This window comes from Diadema antillarum, unplaced genomic scaffold (genome assembly GCF_040938485.1).
Source record: "Diadema antillarum isolate AM-2024a unplaced genomic scaffold, OU_Dant_1.0 seq00000674_RagTag, whole genome shotgun sequence".
In the NCBI taxonomy this organism is placed as follows: Eukaryota; Metazoa; Echinodermata; class Echinoidea; order Diadematoida; family Diadematidae; genus Diadema; species Diadema antillarum.
In genome coordinates this window covers 971925-991326 of record NW_027271580.1, presented here as the reverse complement: position 1 = coordinate 991326, position 19402 = coordinate 971925, and the positions used below count along the sequence as shown (strand labels likewise).

The window sequence follows — 19402 nt, the reverse complement described above, 5'->3', positions numbered from 1 at the left end:
CAGTGGACTCCCGTTATAACGAAGTCCTCGGGACTGGCAGTTTTCTTTCGTTGTGTTGAAATTTCGTTATAACTGAACAAATAAACAATAAAAACACATAGAGCCAATAATTTTGCGACCTGGATTTTTATTTCGTTGTAACCGGAATTTTGTTATAACCGTGTTTGTTTTAACGGGAGTGCACTGTATAACCCTAATCCCAGTCCTCGCATCAAACTAAACCTAAAACCCTATCGCAACCCTGATCTTAAGTCCTTGGAGAGAATAATATGACTGGAACATTATTGTAGTAGGAGCAAATCTTGTGTCTGAAGCATTAAACTCAGCTTTGTCACCCTGTACAACATCTAGTAAAGGCATGGGGAGGCATTTTTGCTACAAAATGACACAGTGTGACAATGTGATTACAAATGCAAGAAAGTACATTTATTGTCATATATCAAGATAAGTACAATAAAAAGTTCTTCATGAAATCACATGTTCACTTGAACACCAAAATAGCAGAACAAAAATTGGTGTGGTGTACACTGATGGAGGATTGTAACAACCACACATGAAATTATCATACTTGTGCAGTGAAAGTACAGTCAATTAATAGACATTTGGGACAGTATATCAAAGTTACACTTCTGGAATTAAAATTCTTAAGTCTGCTGCCCAAAAGTAAGAGAGATGTTAAAATGGTCACACATGAATCTGCACATTTAACCACACAAGGGCACTCGAGAAAAAGTTTTTGAGTTAGTTAATGTGTGGAATTCTGACATCAACTTTCCCATCTAGTAATCCCAACACTGTCCACGATGAAACACATTTACCACATTGGAAATGTGTTGATGCACAAAATCAAAATTTCTCTTTCAAAATCTTACTTGACGCCCATCCCATCTGAAATGGCTGGTTCGACTGACTTAAACAATGTGACTGTAACCAGCTTGGAGCACTTTTCAACCAGTAGACAACATTAAGAGCCTCTAGAACAGAAACAAATTAATTCTAGTGCCCCCAGCAGCAATAGCTATCAGCATATGCCTGATTATGCTGCCCCAAAATTCTGTGGTTTAAAAATGCATACCTGGTATTCATGGCTAAAATTTGATAGCCTGCACACACACACACACACACACACACACACACACACAAACACACATTGAAGTAAAGTGGCTCCTGATGTTGGATGTTTCTTGTAACTACCCATCAGACTACAACTTTTTTTTTTTCTTGACCTGGCTTGCAGGCCCTTAAAGCAACAACTTTTCTCTATGAAAACCAAAAATACAGTGTATTCACATATTTCTAAAATGTTTTAAAAACACCAGTTTGTGAAATGTTGAGCATGCTGAGGTAATATTTTCACCCCATTGCTTTTCTAGAATCTAAAGGATCATAAAATTTAAGACAGTACATCAGAATGTTTTTTGTATCAGGGTTGTAAAAATTCATCTTCATGACAAAATCTGGGCATTGAGCTGACAACAAAATGCTCCATTTTTTTTTTTCTTTATGAAGGTTTACATCTTGAGCAACAGTAGATTGGTCAATATGTTGTGAAATGCATACCTCTAAATTTATTAATGGCTATTGCCATTAAATTATTTATACAGAGCATTTTAGTAAAATAGCTCCAAAAGTCTACCATACCCTCAGTATCAATGCCTCCATGCTACTCTTGTATGTACCTCCTGTTGCTTGCATAGATAGCTCAAACTGGATTGTCCAAACTAGATTGTCAAGAATTGTTTACATGCATTTTCTTCTTGTTTTTTTCTTTTTCATTTTTAACAAGGGATGGAGGAAGGGAAATAGAGTGACTAATAGGGGAGCTTTCATTTGTATGCCTATTCTAGAAATGAGAGCTTTGTCACTCAGATCTTTTTAAGTGCCTGATGAATCAATCGAGCAATAATCTTGATTTCCCATGGCAGGCAGAACAGAGCCACACAGCCTTGCAAGGATGGTGCTTTGGGTATTAAAGGCAAAGATAATGCTCCTGCTGCCGACTAGGCGCTCCTTTTTTGTTACATATGCATTCGCTGGAACAAAGAAAGATCTAGAGGCACTCTAGCGTTCTTTTCAGTCGACAAATATGCCTCAGCATTGTGTGTCGTCTCTAACCCCTGTAATAGGGAGCTTTTGCAGTGGCGACACGTGGCGACTGTGCATGTCGTGTGCAAATTTTTGCAGTTGGCATACTAGTAGTTGCGAGCATGACATCCTGCATACCTTCAAATCTAGACTGGAAGTCGGACAAAATATTTCATGACGATCAAAAATACTACTTGCACTCACTTTTGTTTCCTTACAACCGTAATAGGCATCTCAATTTCACAAGATTAAAAACAACTACTTATTACATATACTTCTGGAACACAAATTTCAGAAGGGGAAAATAGAAACAAGATTTACTTTGGCTATCTGGAAATGAATAGTTGTTCACTCCTATCTAAAATTATGAAAAGGAGTTCCATGAAATATTAACAGTGCATTTAAACATCTTCTAATTTGATTGAAAGAACTAACATAAAAACATGCAGCTAACTTTTTTTTAATTCCTGACTCACTCGTTTCACTCAGATGGTGATATGGAGTCACTAAGTGATGTGTAACGCATACTGACTGCTATACTAGGTGGCAGTGGGTGAAGTGGTCACTTTCTATACAAGCAGAAATTTACTGTACTGTGGAAAAATATACTTTATTTACAATGATTCATACAAAGAAACACCCCCATCACTCTCAAAAGACTCTCGGAGAAAAATAGGTCAGAGATCTAACTAGCACAGTGAGTTTTTCAAAGGGCTACAAAATGCAAATGTGGCAATCTAAACTCTATGCAAGATTGGTATCATTACATACAGCATGAGCTAAAACCTAAAACTTAGCATCCATTGGTATCTTTTGCCACAATCAAGTATTCAAATTTTTCTGACATTTAAGAGCTTTAAAAAAAATAACGCGCTCACATCCAGCAACACTGATTTTTGAAAGATAAATGCTGGATAATAATGCTAATTAATCAAACGATTTATTGCAAATCATGTAGGTTACACAATGAAATGAACTAAGTGAGTTATGCACAGCAAATATTCAAAGTAATAGTTTTGTTGTATAACAAAAGGCCCATCCACACACTGTAGACAAAACAAAAATATATATTGAACACTCCTCATATGCAAGTGAAACAAACTTCTTCACGTATGTTGCAATATTTTTATCAAAACACTGTGAAAACTATTGGAAAGGGAAGATAGTGACTTAATATTTCTCATGAATTGATTCAACCTTCGTGTATTAAATCGTAACATACAGTTGTGTTGTCTTGTTTTAGTCTATCTATTTTAGTCATGTAAAATGACTATTTGCTGACTGCAGTGTTTGATATTATGGCTTGCCTTCCTTTCTATCCCCTACTGTAGGATTAAAATTGGTAATAAAGTTCAGGTAATCATTCCTCTCTGAGCACACTCAAACAAAAACATAGCATTATTAGGATTTTTAAAAAAAAATCAGTCTGTCTCTCGCTAGCATGGATTGGCATTGCAAACGCGTAGTTCCTTGAGGGCACCGCACTCTGCGCCGCGTCCACGTTGTGTCCGTTTGATGCTCCGCATCCTGAACTGCTCCCCTTCCCCACAGGAGATGGTACACTCCGACCACGGACTCCAAGCACCCATGACGCAGTCACGTGACTTGCCTCTTGATGCTGGAGGTACACACAATTGAAGTCACATGGATCACAGCATATATCAATATAACAAAACTCTTTGAAGTCACATGGATTACAGAACATACATAACAAAGCATTTTGAAAGTACAGTGATTTGAAGTACAGTCATGGTTCTAAATACAGACACCTTTTTTTATGTCTCAACATGATACAAGTCTTTGATCTGGCTGTTTAACTCATGTTCCATATACAAACTGGCAAAAGACACTATAAAATTATCAGCATTCTAGATCACTGTGTTATGAATAACTCTGCTAACACAATTGTTGTGAATGAAGCTGACTGACTATATAAGTCAAATTACATGGCTTGATGTGGCATTCAAAGACTATTTAGGCCAAGCTGTTTGTTTTTAAACCCAAATACTGCATGCAAAATATCTGTGTCATGTGCAGCGTTATGTGCCATGATATTTACAAAGAAGTTGTAGTTGACATATTTTCAACTAGTTTCCAATGGCTTAGTTTTCCTAAATCATCTTGAAAAAAAAAATATATATATATTTTTGAGGAAGGCAAATGATCAAAAATGGTAATCTATCAGTCATCGGACCATTTCCCTTTTCTCCTTCTTCTGAATTTTTCTTTCACATCTACCATACTTCCATCTCCATTTTAACCCGTTTCCTACTAGAACCAAGTGGCCTATGTAGTAAGTCTATGGCAATTTCAGAATTCAGTTTGGAACAGGTTAATTCCTGTATCTATAAACCTTGAAAATCCTTCCCTTGCAGCCCTTGCTACCACTGCCCCTTACTTGTCAATGGCCCATGGCCCCACTAGCTCCAACTACTCCTCTCTTGCTCAATAAATCTGCACAATTAATGACATGTGCTTTTTTCCCTCCATCATCCATTTACAGTGTCTGCCGATATTGGAGGCAACGGGTCTAGAGCAATTATCCCCTGGGCAATTACCCCTGACCCTTCCCCTGGCCTAAATCCTAATCCTAATCCTGAACCTAATCCTAACCCTAATCCTAACCCTAACCCGAACCCTAATCTTAACTCTAACCTTACCACTAACTAGTATTTAACCGGAGGGTAATTGCCCTCTGGGGGTAATTGCCCGGATACGGAGGCAACCCAACCCCATCCTCCCCCCATTAATATCCCAACTCCTACTTGGTACACATTATATTCATCAAGAGATATGCTTCTCTTCTCTCTCCTACTTACTGCATCTGCCAAGATTGCAGTTCTCTTTCTCCCTGGTGGGTCCGCAGGCCAGGCCACCGTTCCTTGGTCTCTGCTTGATCATCCTCTGGCGTGTCCGCTTGCCCTTGCCACACGACTTTGAGCACTCTGACCATGGACCCCAAGCGGTCATCATACAGTCCCTGACCCTTCCACCTACACACCATGGGGACAAACAAGGATGGCATAGTAAACACTGAGCAGCAATCCACAAACAATAGTAACCGAACAGTCTGGTGCCACATAGAAATTAGAGCCAATTTTAATATCTTACTGCTATGTCCAAGTATCATAACAACAATAAATGATAGATAGATAGATATAAATGATAGACCGATAGATATACAGATAGATACATAGATAGATAGATAGATAGATAGATAGATACATACATACATACATACATACATACATACATACATAAATAGATAGACAGACAGATAGATGACTGATGGACAGTTAGAAAAACAGACTGACCAATACACAAACTGACGGATACTGTAGATAGATTAACACATACATATATACACATAGATATACAGACAGATACTTATAATATAAAAATATAGGAATATAAAAAGAAACTAGTACAGAGTTTGATAAAATGATGCATATTGGGCATATAGCAATGCAAAGGAAGAACTGTTCATATCTTTATTCTCAAAAACACAAAATTCATATCATGACAGGGATTACAGTAACCATAGTAAAACAGACATGTCTGAAGTGCATACTACTCACTATTTCATTTTTTGCATAGATTACAGTTAACTTCTCCTTTGAAATGCAAATAAAAAGCTTTAAAGACTACAACAAATATTCATGCCCGTTGAAATAACTTTCAAGAAATTAAAGTTCCTTCCCCCACAGAGTTTTGCAGTTATTTCATTGTCGCAGTACAGGTGCATCATAAGATGCTGAATATGAAAGATAATCACAGCACATATGACTTTACAACAAAGAAACAGTATTCAGGCATTGGTACACGTGGAAGCACTTACCTCTTCTTTTGGGAGGCATTGTTTGCAAGTCTGTGCCTTAAGTATGGAGACAGCAAAACAAGTTATTAATATGATAAGCTTCAGGAATGATATCTTAGTATATACCTCAGAGATTCACCTCATTATACTTGTGCCCCAATACTGGGGCACAAATACCAATACCATCATTTCTACACTAATACTCCTCTGCGTATATACATGTACACCAAGTTTCAATTTTTCAGCATTTAAAACAGTGTGGACTTGATAACTAACGTCTAGAGAGAAATATAAAATTGTGCTTACTAAAAGGTTTGCAGCTTTTCTTGTGCACTAAAACCTTCAGTTATTAGGATCATCATCACCTTCATCATTACAATCACCAGCATAATCATCCTCATAATCATCACTGTTGCTGTTTTCATGGTCATCATCATCTTCAGTTGTTGCCCTTTAGCACTACAAATTTCTAGAGCTATTTTACCCTAGTGGACTTGTAATGAGACATTGCAGTCCTTTTTGGTTATCTTCAACATCACACCATCATCATTATCAACATCTTCACTCTAACAGGTTGTCTTTGACGATTCAAATCCCAGCCGTGGATACACATCTGTCTATCCTTGGATAAGCCATTTTACCCATAAGTCCCCCCCCCCCCACCTCCTTAACCAAGGTGTGTACATAAATGAGGATATGGCATTGCAACTAGTGTTATAGTAATGGTGAGACTCTCAGGAAGAACAGTGCTTTTACTGAAGAAGCTAACCTGATTGAAGCAGATCATCATGTCATTGATGTACTGCTCCATTTACAAGATGGTCACATACTCACCTTCACCCATATTCTTGGGGGGCATGGTCACACCCAGCTGCTTTGGCGGCATGGTAGGGTCGGGCCCCATGACCTTTGGTGGCATGGTTGGGTCAAGGCCCATGACCTTTGGTGGCATGGTGGGGTCCGGGCCCATGACCTTCGGTGGCATGGTAGGGTCGGGGCCCATGACCTTTGGAGGCATGCTGGGGTTATGACCCATGACCTTTGGTGGCATTGTCGGGCCACCTCCCATCATTCCTTTCTTAGGTGGCATCACACCTGTATCAAAATATCAAATGAAGAAACTATGACACTGAAACTAAAAATATCACAAAAGACAACCAATACTTCTGCCATATATCACCTTGCGAATGGAATGCTTTTGGCTATGAATTTTTGTTGACATAGTAACATCTTGCAGAAACAATATTTCTCTCACATCATTATCCTATGATCATCACACATTTCAAATTTTATCTCAATTATTGCAAAAAAAAGAAACTGTTAGAGTAGTTTGCCCTTGCCACAATCATCCTCAGCTGACAAAACATAACAACTATGTCTGATGCACATTCAGACATTCCGGTCCTTATGCATATAGGCCTCAAATCACTTCAATATTTTGAAAGGAGTTCATGATGCTTGGTTTTGGTAACAGATCATCAGATCGTATGCACTGACGTCATATCATATATAGTTAGACTATGATAAGGAACAAACTCATCATAGCCTTAACTACTACAAGAATAAAGAATATCTTCATCTTTACAGGTAGTGTCATCATTATCAACATTATGATCAGCCACAATATTGTCCATATGTGCCTATACCTCTTGCAATAGAAAACAGGAATATATTGATTCTCTACCATATCCTTAATACCCGAATACAGAATGATCCTTTGGTGTGGTAGGCAGAGAATGACACCTTAATCCCAGTCTAACAGGACAATAACGGACATCATACACAGCAACACTGCAAACAAGCATGATCCAAACCTGTGTTTGGGTCGACTGAGTGGTCTGTGTCGGGGCTGGTGCGGTTGCGAATATCCAGCCTCTCGAGAATGATGGTTGCCAGGGGCGGGATGGCAGATCTGTCTCTCCGATAGAACGACCTCCAGCGCTGGTCTGTGCTGGTAATGGGTTGGATCCGTTCAGGTGGCTCTAAGGGGGCGTTACTGGCCTGGGGGAAGGGAAGAAAATGAAATCCGATGTGGGTTTGGAATTGAAGGTCAATGGACTGTAAACATGAACAAAAATCCATTTTGTGAAAAAAATCAATTCTTTTGAGACTGTTGTTATGATTTGTAGGACAATGTACCTCATCTATATTACACGGCAAAGTGAATGAACTCTATGAGGGACTATGCACTGGGGTGTAACTCTCTCATTACCGTTTGTTAAACCTCCAAAACTTTAATTTACCGCAAAGTTTAATTAACTCAGGTTTAAACAATTCCACAGCTCCTCCTGAATGTCAAGAAGAAAAGATAGAAATGAGGGTTATTACATAATCATTGTTCACTGATAGTTGCCATCAGCTATGTATGTGTTGCGTGACTGGCGATAAAAGAAGGTCAGGAGAAAAGTCACTTGGTGAATGAAGCACAATATGGAGAGATCAACAGATTATTAAAACATGAGAATGATAAAAAGAGAGTTATGTCCATTTGAATGCCAACAGATGTAAGGTAGAGGTCAAGGGCAATGAAACCACACTCCAGCCACACTGAATTCCCACACAAATCCGACACAAATATCGCTTTTCTTACTTTGTAGGTACGACCGCTGTCAGTACCAGCATCCCAGGGCTGGAGGTAGAAGACTTTCCTCTCTACCCAGCCACAGTCCTCAGTACACATGTTCTCTCGCGTGATGCCAACACACCAGTCCGGACTTGGGCCCATCATTGAGAGGGCGGAGACCAGGTTCCTCCGCGAGTCCACATTGAAGAGGGATGTCATGTTGCGTGTCACGCCGTATGCAGGGAAAAGTCCTCGGCTGAGAATCACTGTCTTGACATTGGTGCCCTGTATTTCGGAAGCAAAGGGGAAAAAAAGGAAATAGAGGAGAAAACAGGCCCTTTATTTTCATCATTTTACAAAATGTTCGTGCCAAAATTTCTTGTGGGGGAGTACAATCTTCACAAGTCTGTCCAAAGGTACTGTAAAACTAGAAACATTTGAGGCATGAAACTTTTGTGATTTGGAGCAGACGACCTTTTTTTGCGGCATAAATGCTAAATGCCACTGGCATTGTGTGTAAACATGAATTTTAATGCGCATTTTACTTTCACGAATCTTGGCTCCATACAAGATTCACCAAAGTTTCATGCATGTGAAAATTGCAGGTTTTACAACTAGAAAAGCACTCCGAGAGTGCAGACCTCCGCCAAGCAGCTACTTTTCACCGATGATCTTGCTCTTCCATAAGTGATCAGTGATTTCCATCCATACGTATGCATGCTGAAAAATGCCCGAATTCCCAATATAGAAGCCTTTGATATGTCATAAACCCTCTACTGCATGGCGCGCCTCGCCCTAGCAGAAACTAGAGCACGCACTTTAGTGCACGTATAAAAACCTCAAAAATGCGCGGCTTGAACTCCAAAGTTCATTGACCCTACCTGCCAAAATATCAAAAATCCTTCATAAAATCCATAAAAGTTTCTGGATCACTACCAAAATTTAATCATTTGTTCCTTTTGTCATTCTCAACCTTACCTGCAAGTTTCATCTAAATCCGTTCACGACTTTTTGAGTTATTTTGCACACGGACAAACAAACAAACGGTAACGAAAACATAACCCGCGTCCTGCATTGGCGGAGGTAATGATTACGACATACAATTGTCCTCTGAAAAACATCCTCCAAAAACATGGAATTCTATTTATGCACGCACACAGATGTTAGATTAAATTCAAGAATCTTATCAAGTGCAAACATAAATGAGAAGTATTGAGCCAGAAACAGTGTAATCACGCAATCATGGCAGGAGATACTACATTACAGGCATTCAATGCATTTTTTTACATTTTTTAGGGCAATTTTCCTAAATCTACCCCAATATTTTTTTTTCTTACTATCTAACTAATATTTAGCTTATGCAGTGCCTTTGAGACATTTGTTCACCCTGGGACCAACCTTCTTGAGGACAACAACTTCTATTTCAGTATGCTCTGTAAGAGTTTTCCTTTTTGGATAAGGTAATAATTTTTTTTTTCCAAATGGGGGATGGTCAGAGCATCTCCCTTGATGATATGAGGGAAGGGAAAGAGAGGGGACAAAATACAAGGATTTCTTCTTATGACCATCTCCTGTAGATGTGAACCGCTTGGTACCACAACGCACAAATAAAACAATGATGCAATGTCTTTCTCAAATGTGTTACAACTGGCAGTATACATTTTCATCACATGTTTCACAGATAACTCTTGCTTGAGAAGATGTTCAGCATTACTATATATGTCCATATATCTGCACAAAATTGACGGATATAAACTTGATAACACTTAACAGCATCTAAGATGCATTTAATGTAGTCAATTAATACACATTATTCATGCTCAAAAAAGTCAGGTGGTTTTCTTTTTCATAGCAAGCTGTACCTATCCCAGTCTTGTACCAGAGACTGTAAACAGTGACTAATGTCTATGCATGACAAAGCATATCCAATGAGGTACACTTTCACTGTCACATTGCTTTTTTTCCCCCTCTTTTTTCCCTCTTTCTCTCTCTCCCTCTCTCTTTATCTCTCTCTCTCACTCTCTCTCTCTCTCTCAATTCTTATTTCCCTTTATCTGATTCTGTCTCCTTATCTTTGTGTCTCTATCCCTTGTTGTCACACATTTCCTCCTTTTACAACATTTCTGTAGTTATCCTTTTTTTTTACTTGCTACAGCATTTTTTTTCCATTTTCCCCACCATATTTATCTTTTCTATTTCTCTTTTCTCTCCCTTTCTCCCACTATCCAGCCTACTAATTTCTTTCTCATCTGCTTTTCTCCTGCCTTAAATACATTCATGTAGCAATTCAGTTTGTTAAGTTGATTTAATAGAAGAAGGGTGTAAATGTTCTAGCCTCTGCGAAGTGTCAGATATATTTTTTTCATGGTTCTAAACTGACAGTTCGGTGTGCTGGTATCAGCTGTCTTCCTTCGCTTGTAATTTACTGCGATGAGAGAAAAATAAGTCAGGTCAATGCAGACGGCCCTACAATGTGTCTCGCCTCCTGTCTCTGCTCCTAAACTTTTTAATTAGACACTGTGATATTCATCAACATGTCTCTGGGCAGACAGGGGGCCCCACCCATTTCACACCAAAATCTATAATCTGTCTGTACCTGCCAGTCCCGTAAAAAGAGGGGATCAGTCACGTCTGGGGTAGAGACGGCCCGCAACCCGACAGATCACGTCCCTACGATCTCACCTCTTTTTGCGTTTTACTTTTTTATTTCGACTGCGGGGACTGCAAAACGGATTAAGGTATCTCCCAGTTTCACCGGTGCCTGCTACATCTCATCAGACTCCTCACCTTGGATACCTCTCCTGGATTGTCTGCTCTTGCTCGAGCTTCTCTGTCACTACGCATGCAGGTTCGTCGTCAGTCACAGAAAATGTTCTCTTTAAACATTACACTGAACATGAAGCCTTCTGGCACTAACAAACCGCTGGGCAAGTACATGTAACCTAGTTGCACCATATAAGATTATCGTGAAACATTTCAAACTTTGTATAAAGTGGAATGGTCTTGAGAAGTGCATGGCTGACATCTTTCATTAAGTTATATCATAAGCGGATGGGGGGGGGGGGCACATGCCCCACTATCTTTTTGTAAACAAAAGAAATAAAAAGAAACGAAATGAAATGGGGGTGCGGACATCTCCCCTTTAGTTTTTGACGAAACCATCTTTTCAGCCAATGAATCCCAGAAGTGGCAAGGAGGAACAGAAAATTGCACACTGAACAGTTTTTTTTTTTTGGCTTTGTTTTGTTTGTTGTTGTTGTTTTAGCTTATCAGCTGATGAAACCTGGAAGTGACACCAAAAATACTTTTGGCACCCCCCTTTTCGGAATTCCTGGATCCGCCCCTGTATATCATTGCTGATCCGTGAGAGTTTTACTCTAGCACTGCACTCTTTCTTCTTGTGATTTGTTTTTCCCTGCATGGCATATAAAGTGCATTTTGAATGCTGACTGTTTCAGTGACCCTACAAAGGACAGAAAAGTCATGAATATTCCTTGTCCTGACGTGACTTTCCTTGCAAAAAAATCTGAACGCACAGCAGCATGTGACAGCCAATATTGGTGAATAACACAGGAAAGGAAGACTGTATCACACACTTTTAGGAAAAACCCAAAAAGAAAAAAAAAAGAAGCGATCTTTGAATTATTGATCTCTTGAAATGTAAAAAAAAAATAAAAAATTAAAAAGTGCCTTGACGACATGTGCAGGTATATTTCATTTCAATCATTCATAAGTTCTGCAGTGAAAGTTTAATGTGAGAGTACACTCACCTTGATTTGCTATAAAGGTAATATCAATTGGTTCCATGACATTTGCTCTTTCAACAATTGCTCCAATGAAATATTTGCACGTTAAGCTACACATATTAATTCTACTCAGAAACATAACCCTAACCCTAATCCTAATCCTAATCCTCACATCAAAATAAACCATAAACCATATCACAACCTTAACCCTAACCCTAAGTCCATGGAGAAAATAAGACTAGAGCAATTGTAGCAGGAGCAAATGTCATGTCACCATACAGTGCACTCCCGTTATAACGAACACTGCTATAATGAAATTCCGGTTATAACGAAGTAAAAATTCAGGCTGCAATGTTATCCACTCTATGTATTTTTATTGTTTATTTCTTTGGTTATAGCAAAATTTCGAGATAACGAAAGATAACTGCTGGCTCCCAGGACTTCGGTATAATGGGAGTCCACTGTATCAATCTTCTCTATTCAAATAATTGATACTTTGTGTACATATATGTATCAGTGATCACGTACACCATATGTAGACAGTGGGAGTGTTTTTTTTTCATTGTTCTGATGATTATTAGACCAAGAGAGTAAGCGAAGAAACCAGCTAGGGGTTTGAATCCATCACCTCCTTTGCCCAAACTCTGTTGTTTAGAGACAGGCTTTAATATATGAGATTCCCAAATAAGTACTACACAAGAAAACTGAATACCATAATTCAAACAGGCATATCATTTGCATCAATAAAATTCTGCCTGAATAGATCGAAGTACAAAACGATTCCTACTCAATATTTCATGCAGTTCAATATTAGACTATTTTTTTTTTCCTCATTGACTTTTACCAGGATCTGCCAAATCTATACTTGGCAAATGCACGACATCCAGAAAAGCTGTACATCCGATGAGTCAGACTATTCCCTAACCTTCTATAGAGCATGTCGAGCACCATATAATAGATGCACCTGCTACCCTACCTATTCCCGTTACCTGCATTCAATGCCTGTATTGCCTAGTAATTTATACACTGTTATTAGGAGCCCTGGTAAGAAACATGTGCTGTTAATGGCATGAACATCAATTCACCCATTAGCACCATACTCAGAACAAACTCTAATTAATGCGAGGCAAGTTGTTTGCTCAGCAATACCACAGGCGGCACACGCTCACAAAAAAGAAGAAGAAAGAAGGTATAATGGATTGATTGGAAAAACAATCAAATTGATGTCATACTAATTGTAGGTTGAGGAACTAATAACTATCAGGTGATTAAGAATCACTTGTCAGATTGTATGGGTGTAATATATGTCTAATTTTCCTTTCCCATCCCCGCCCCCCCCCCCCCCCCCATGGACCTATTAACCCATTGAGGACGGACAGATTTTGCTACAACACACATTTCCCATAGACACCTGCCTGAGTATTCTTGGGACTCGTCTTCAATGGGTTAACATCACACATTGTGAACAGATCACAACTTTGGAATTATAATAGCTACCATGCTGATAAATGAAATTGTGCCCCAAACCTAGGACTGATGACGATGAAGCTTTTCCTGCAGTTGATATAAGATATGTTAAATTGGCAGAGAAAATTATTCTTTCTCAAAAGTACTCATTAATCAAGGAATTTCCATCGCTGCGATTGAATCTACTCAGTACAGACTTTCAAAGAAACATTCATAAGATTCCAAGAGGGGCACACAGTCAAAGATAGATGCTGTAGTTGTTTGGTTGATGTTGAGTCATAGTAGGTGGGGTAGAAGAAGAGCATCAATTCGCAAAATGACAGTATAATGTCCTCCCATTATTACAACTTCCATCACAGAGGTGTGACGCGCAGTGCACTTTTTTCATCTCGCTCTGTCATGTTATATGCATGCTACGTGTAAGGGTCACAGAAAGTGCATGGCACCTCAAATGTCTACATTGCTGTTGTGACAGCTACATTGATGTCAAAGATCAGTCATATTTATCTGGCTACCAATATGTTCATCATTTGGTAGATTTAAAAACATACTGTCTGCATCATTTTTCTTTTTTTAACCATTGGTTTGTAGTACTCTATTATATTCAACTTCAACAGCATACCCACTTGAAAACATCACTGAGCCTCATGTGTATTACTGGCCTGATTTAATTTTTAAAAAAAAATCATGATTATAGACTATGTTACATGCAATCAAATGACTTCAAGAATTATTATTCAACATACTTTTTTTTTTGCAAAAATCATGCCTCTGGTATTTCTTCTACACTTCTATTGTGCATCCAAGCTTTCTACTTTAAACCATAGTAGGTATCATTCTCTAGGACTTCTAAGAGAATACCATATACTTTTCTATCCAAAATTCAGTCAATTCCCAGAGAGGAATGATTTGCACAATACAATAACTGCAATAACTCATATTCCTAGACGGTCATACTGTACTGCAAAATAGCTAGTGTTTCCATATTCAAGCAATACATTAAAACATGTACATCTACACACACACACACACACACACACACACACACACACATACACATACACACACATAAACAATCCTCCTTGACAAATTTGAAGAGGATCTGGACATTTCTCAATGCCCAGCTATAAAGAGCTGTGCTTGTTTGTCGGCATGCTTCGGGGCATCTATTTTGTCCCATTAACTCTTGCCGCTTTGGCACAGAACTGTCGGACGCAATCCGCGAGACGAGAGCTCACCGACGTTTGGTGAGGACTCATTTAAAAATGCTCTCCTACACGAGCTATTAAATCAAACACTCACATAAACATCCTTTCTCCTATACTGATCGGAAGCTTGTGGCAAGATTTGGGAGTTACGATGCGGAAGAGATGTGGCAGGAGCGGCGTCTCTGATGACAACGCTTCCTGCAGGATTATTCAAATGCCCACCCACAATCAACACGGGACAAGTTTGCAATATCAATGATTTACAAAAGACGAGGTAAACATGGAAATAGAGTACTGGAAAAGTGGATATTTTTGTGCGACTAATGTTTCGCACTCGGCCGGGTAAGTAGAGTTTCATGTGTTTTTAATTCCGCGGGATCAAGACATCAACTATGGGAACACATAGCAAGCAAAAGTATTCGCGTGCTTTTATTTTCGCTCTAGTTTCTGGTTGCGTAAAAAATTCAACACCGCAAAAATTTCCACTTTTACAGTATTGCTCTTGGACACAAGGGAACCAACAATGTGACAGAGATATACAAACCATTACATGAAGTTGTATTGCATCATAATTTTCACTGGCATAAGGATGTCTGTGAACTCAAAGTGTGTATCTTTTTTTTTATTACATATATATTTGTGTGTGTCCATGAAAATATATAAAAAGCTAAGAAAACCACTCAACTGAGTTAGCTGTACTGATATCACATGTTTGAACAACAACAAAATATACATTCTAACTTGATAAAAAGGAAGGACAAATAGTCAGTGGTATAAAAAGAAATAGAAGACCAAGCAACCAGAAGAATAATATACAAAATACACATGACAAAAGGAGACAGAAAAATGAACATTTTGATGAGCAGATAAACATAAACAGACAGAAAGATAGATGACTACAAAATAGATAAATGAATCAAGTGGACACAAAATCAACATCAAGTGGACACAAAATATTCAAAAGTGATACATAGATTTATCCCTCATTCTCATTTTATACATCAAACTAATATACACATGCACACACACACACAAGTATACACAAATATACATATAAACATACACAGACAAACGGAGAGAGAAGGAAAGAGAGAGGTAAATCAATTAATGGAAAGACTGTCAGATTGACAGAGATAAAGAAAGTAAAGACGGACAGATAGAAAAAAAAATGATATAGAGATGATGGGGGGGGGGGGTCGACTTCAATGACACTGGCACATCTTATTTCAGTGCTTTGATATCTGTACACCGAGGAAAAGATGTAATGCATAGACATTTACATTTCCTCTGATTGAATAGGCAGAACAAGTGTGATATTATGCCCTTAGCAATCTATCATTCCATCTCAGATGAGACAAATACATAGCACCCTAGGGGAGTTGTCATGTGCTAAGGAATCCATTATGCTATGTGCACGCCTGCATTTTACATGATCTGTAAAGTTGTTGGGTTTTTGTAAGGGGGGGGGGGGGAGGATATCAGGAGCTAGTAAGAATCCTATCTATCATTTGAAATTAAGCTCTATGATAAGAGAAATTATATTGCTTGGCAAAATGGTACATTATTCTATGAAGGTAAGAGTTTACAGACAATGGCCATTTTGCAATTCTATCAAAGTAGCCACTGGTACACCTGGCCAGAGATGCTCTCTAATAAGTTGATCAAACATTTTTTGTTAATGCTCCTCTATAATTCATCAAGTGTGCATATCATTGCATACTATATCGCACCACTGCAACATAGTCTTAGTTTCTCTCAGAAAATGATATTTGTGTTTCCTTTTCTTATCAAGAGTACCACATGAGATCTTTCTAGAGTGGTACATCTAAAGGGTAAGAATAATGCAATGATTAAAACGACAATATCCTGGTATCAGAAATAATTCGAAGAGCAGTAAAAATGGAAGAAAATCAGCAAAACCATGACACACAACCAAAGACTGGATGTAGACCCTGCTGTTACATGACGACAATGTGTATACTGCGGGAGTGAGGTCCTTGACTGCTAAATTCTCATACAGTGTACAGGCTTGTATGATCCGAAAGAGCTCCATTCAAGTTTGCTAATGAGCCCCAAGTTTCCATTTACCCCAATAATGCTTTACAAGATGCACATTCCTCTCAAGGATATTGGGTACCTATTGAAAACCAGACAGAACATTAATGGGACATGGCATGCTTTACCTGGTAAAACTAGTTGCAGTAATAGAGCATAAGTAGGAAAGTAATATGCGCCAGAAGTAGGCTACTGTGGAAGTTTAGACTTCCGCCCATCGCTTTCATTACTGGCACTTAAGCATCCAATACCACAGTCATTCTTGTCTCCATGGATACGGCTAAGATGCTCTGAGGGCCACTGAAGGCCTTTCGTCTTCCTCCTGTTTTCCTAACTCAAGCAGCACTCTTTGTTCGCTTCAGCAGAGTAATTGCACATTCTGCAAACACACAGACACAGACACACAGACATGTGACACACATACACACAGACACCCACACACACACACACACACACACACACACTCACCCACAAACTAATGGGAAATATAGCAGTAACATGTTCAGCCTAAAATCGACAGAAAAGCTTAAGGACATGTCCTCCAGAGAAAACACATCACTGATGGCTTTAATATCGAAATACTACTTCAATCTTCTCTTTTGTACAGATGCATACATCAGTTGCAGTTACAGAGAAACTAAGCCTTGATCTTGAACAAGAGCATTCACATCCGTCCATCATACCAATTTGTAATGTTGTAAGTTTTGACAATTTCAAACACAATTGACATTCACAATTGACAATTGACAATATCAAATTTATGTGCTAATGAATGATATTGAATGACCATCCAAGATTTCGACAGCATTTTTGATGGAACCAATAAACTGCCCCGTGACACAATGACGGAGAAACAAAATTTGCAAAAATATTTTCAATTCTCTGACATGACTTCTAAAAAGACATTTATCTATTCACTTGAATATATTTGTTTTTGTTTTTTTCCTGATGATGAAAATTTAAACATGCATATATATAGAAAGTGTCATAATTAGTCACATCAGTTCTGCATATATGGCATGGTGAAGACGAAGTTTAAGGAATTGTGACAAAATGTCAAAATGATTGCACATACCTCAAGTTTGATCTCACGTTCTAGAGTTATGGGACTGCCCCATTCAGCAACCATCTTAACCCCCTGGGTGGCATACTGTCCATAGTCCCATATTGTGTAGGCTGGGCTGTGAGATGCCCCAATCAGATCAGACCAGTGGTTCCCACGCCCTGTTATGAAACGAAATGCAAACTTACTGGCATACAAATTGCTGATGCATTTTTAAAAAGAAATAATCGTTATGACATCGGTCACATCCTGTAAACTTGGAAAAGCTCACACTGTGGAATTTTCACAAATTTCATGCTCTGCTGAATGTGGTGTAAAGATTTCTGTGAAGTATTGAAAAATATGTACAGAAATGAGCAAGTTAGATTCACTGATGTTGGCCCAGTGCAACAAATTGATTGCATAAAACGTTTTACTCAAACAATATTACTTTTACAAGTCATGAATTACCTGCAATCGCAACAGAAAATTGGACATTGGTCCCAAAGAAATGATGGAAAGAAACAACCCTCGACAACAAGTATATAGAGTACCAGGAAACAACAAGAAAATTGCAAAAGATAAATGGATGCTTGCTACCAATAGGTTTGGACCTAGGACCTAAAGATTGAGGGTCCATGGTCTTAAACACTGAACCACAATGAAGCCTTATGGGGATTCATTTGAAATTGAGACACATCGGGAGTGGGGCTGAATATCTTGCTAAGAGCACCTTCAGGGTACTGGTATGGGTGTGTCTCTGGTGTCCAGGTACTGATGAATGTCATTATGTACTTGGCCTCCTGGTTGGGTGGGGCACAGCAGGCAGTGGGGTCCGGTCCCTCATGTGGGGCGGGGGTCGTGGCTGCACCTTCTGCAACAAGACAAAAGAAGTTATCATATCAGGGCCCCGTTTTATCAAAAGATAAAATCGATTATAAATATCCTTACTACACAGGCTGCCATAGACTTACAGTTGAAATCAACTATATAATCAATTTGAACTCTTTATAAAACAGGGCCCAGATATGTTGGATGGAAAACTGTGATCACACAGCTGTCCAGAGCTGTTGATCTATGTGCAAAATTACGAGACTGATGAAAATCATAATCTACCACCAAAATGTCCTAAACACCAGTTGAGGACTATGTGGGCATTCAATGCAAAACCAATTGTCTGGACTGGACCCCTTTCTAAGGCATAGTACAAAACAAGTTTGGTCCAAGGATGATGTACGCAGTGACTTCAGACCTGTGGGATGACATTTCCCTAGAGGGTTAAAAACTGGAAAGCTTACAGTTGCCTCAACTTAGGTGAGTCAATGCAGCATTTGGGTTGAGCATTTCCCACGCTGTTTGGCTATGGGAACATTGTTTACTCAATTTTCTTAAATTCAATTTCACTTCAATGCATCAAGA

At 38.8% G+C, this 19402-nt stretch overlaps 1 protein-coding gene across 1 annotated transcript in view; it reads right to left on the bottom strand.

Moving 5' to 3' along the window:
- Nucleotides 1-1803: 1803 nt before the first annotated feature.
- Nucleotides 1804-19402, bottom strand: part of LOC139736918 (spondin-1-like) — an 86527-nt gene continuing 68928 nt past the window's right edge. Inside the window, exons 5-12 of the mRNA XM_071647591.1 lie at nucleotides 18717-18857; nucleotides 18017-18165; nucleotides 8493-8750; nucleotides 7717-7903; nucleotides 6737-6997; nucleotides 5924-5959; nucleotides 4905-5078; nucleotides 1804-3703 (exon numbers count right to left, since the gene is read on the bottom strand). Of these exons, the coding sequence (XP_071503692.1) occupies nucleotides 3522-3703; nucleotides 4905-5078; nucleotides 5924-5959; nucleotides 6737-6997; nucleotides 7717-7903; nucleotides 8493-8750; nucleotides 18017-18165; nucleotides 18717-18857 (1388 nt within the window). The 3' untranslated portion in view covers nucleotides 1804-3521. The remainder of the gene's footprint in view (nucleotides 3704-4904; nucleotides 5079-5923; nucleotides 5960-6736; nucleotides 6998-7716; nucleotides 7904-8492; nucleotides 8751-18016; nucleotides 18166-18716; nucleotides 18858-19402) is intronic.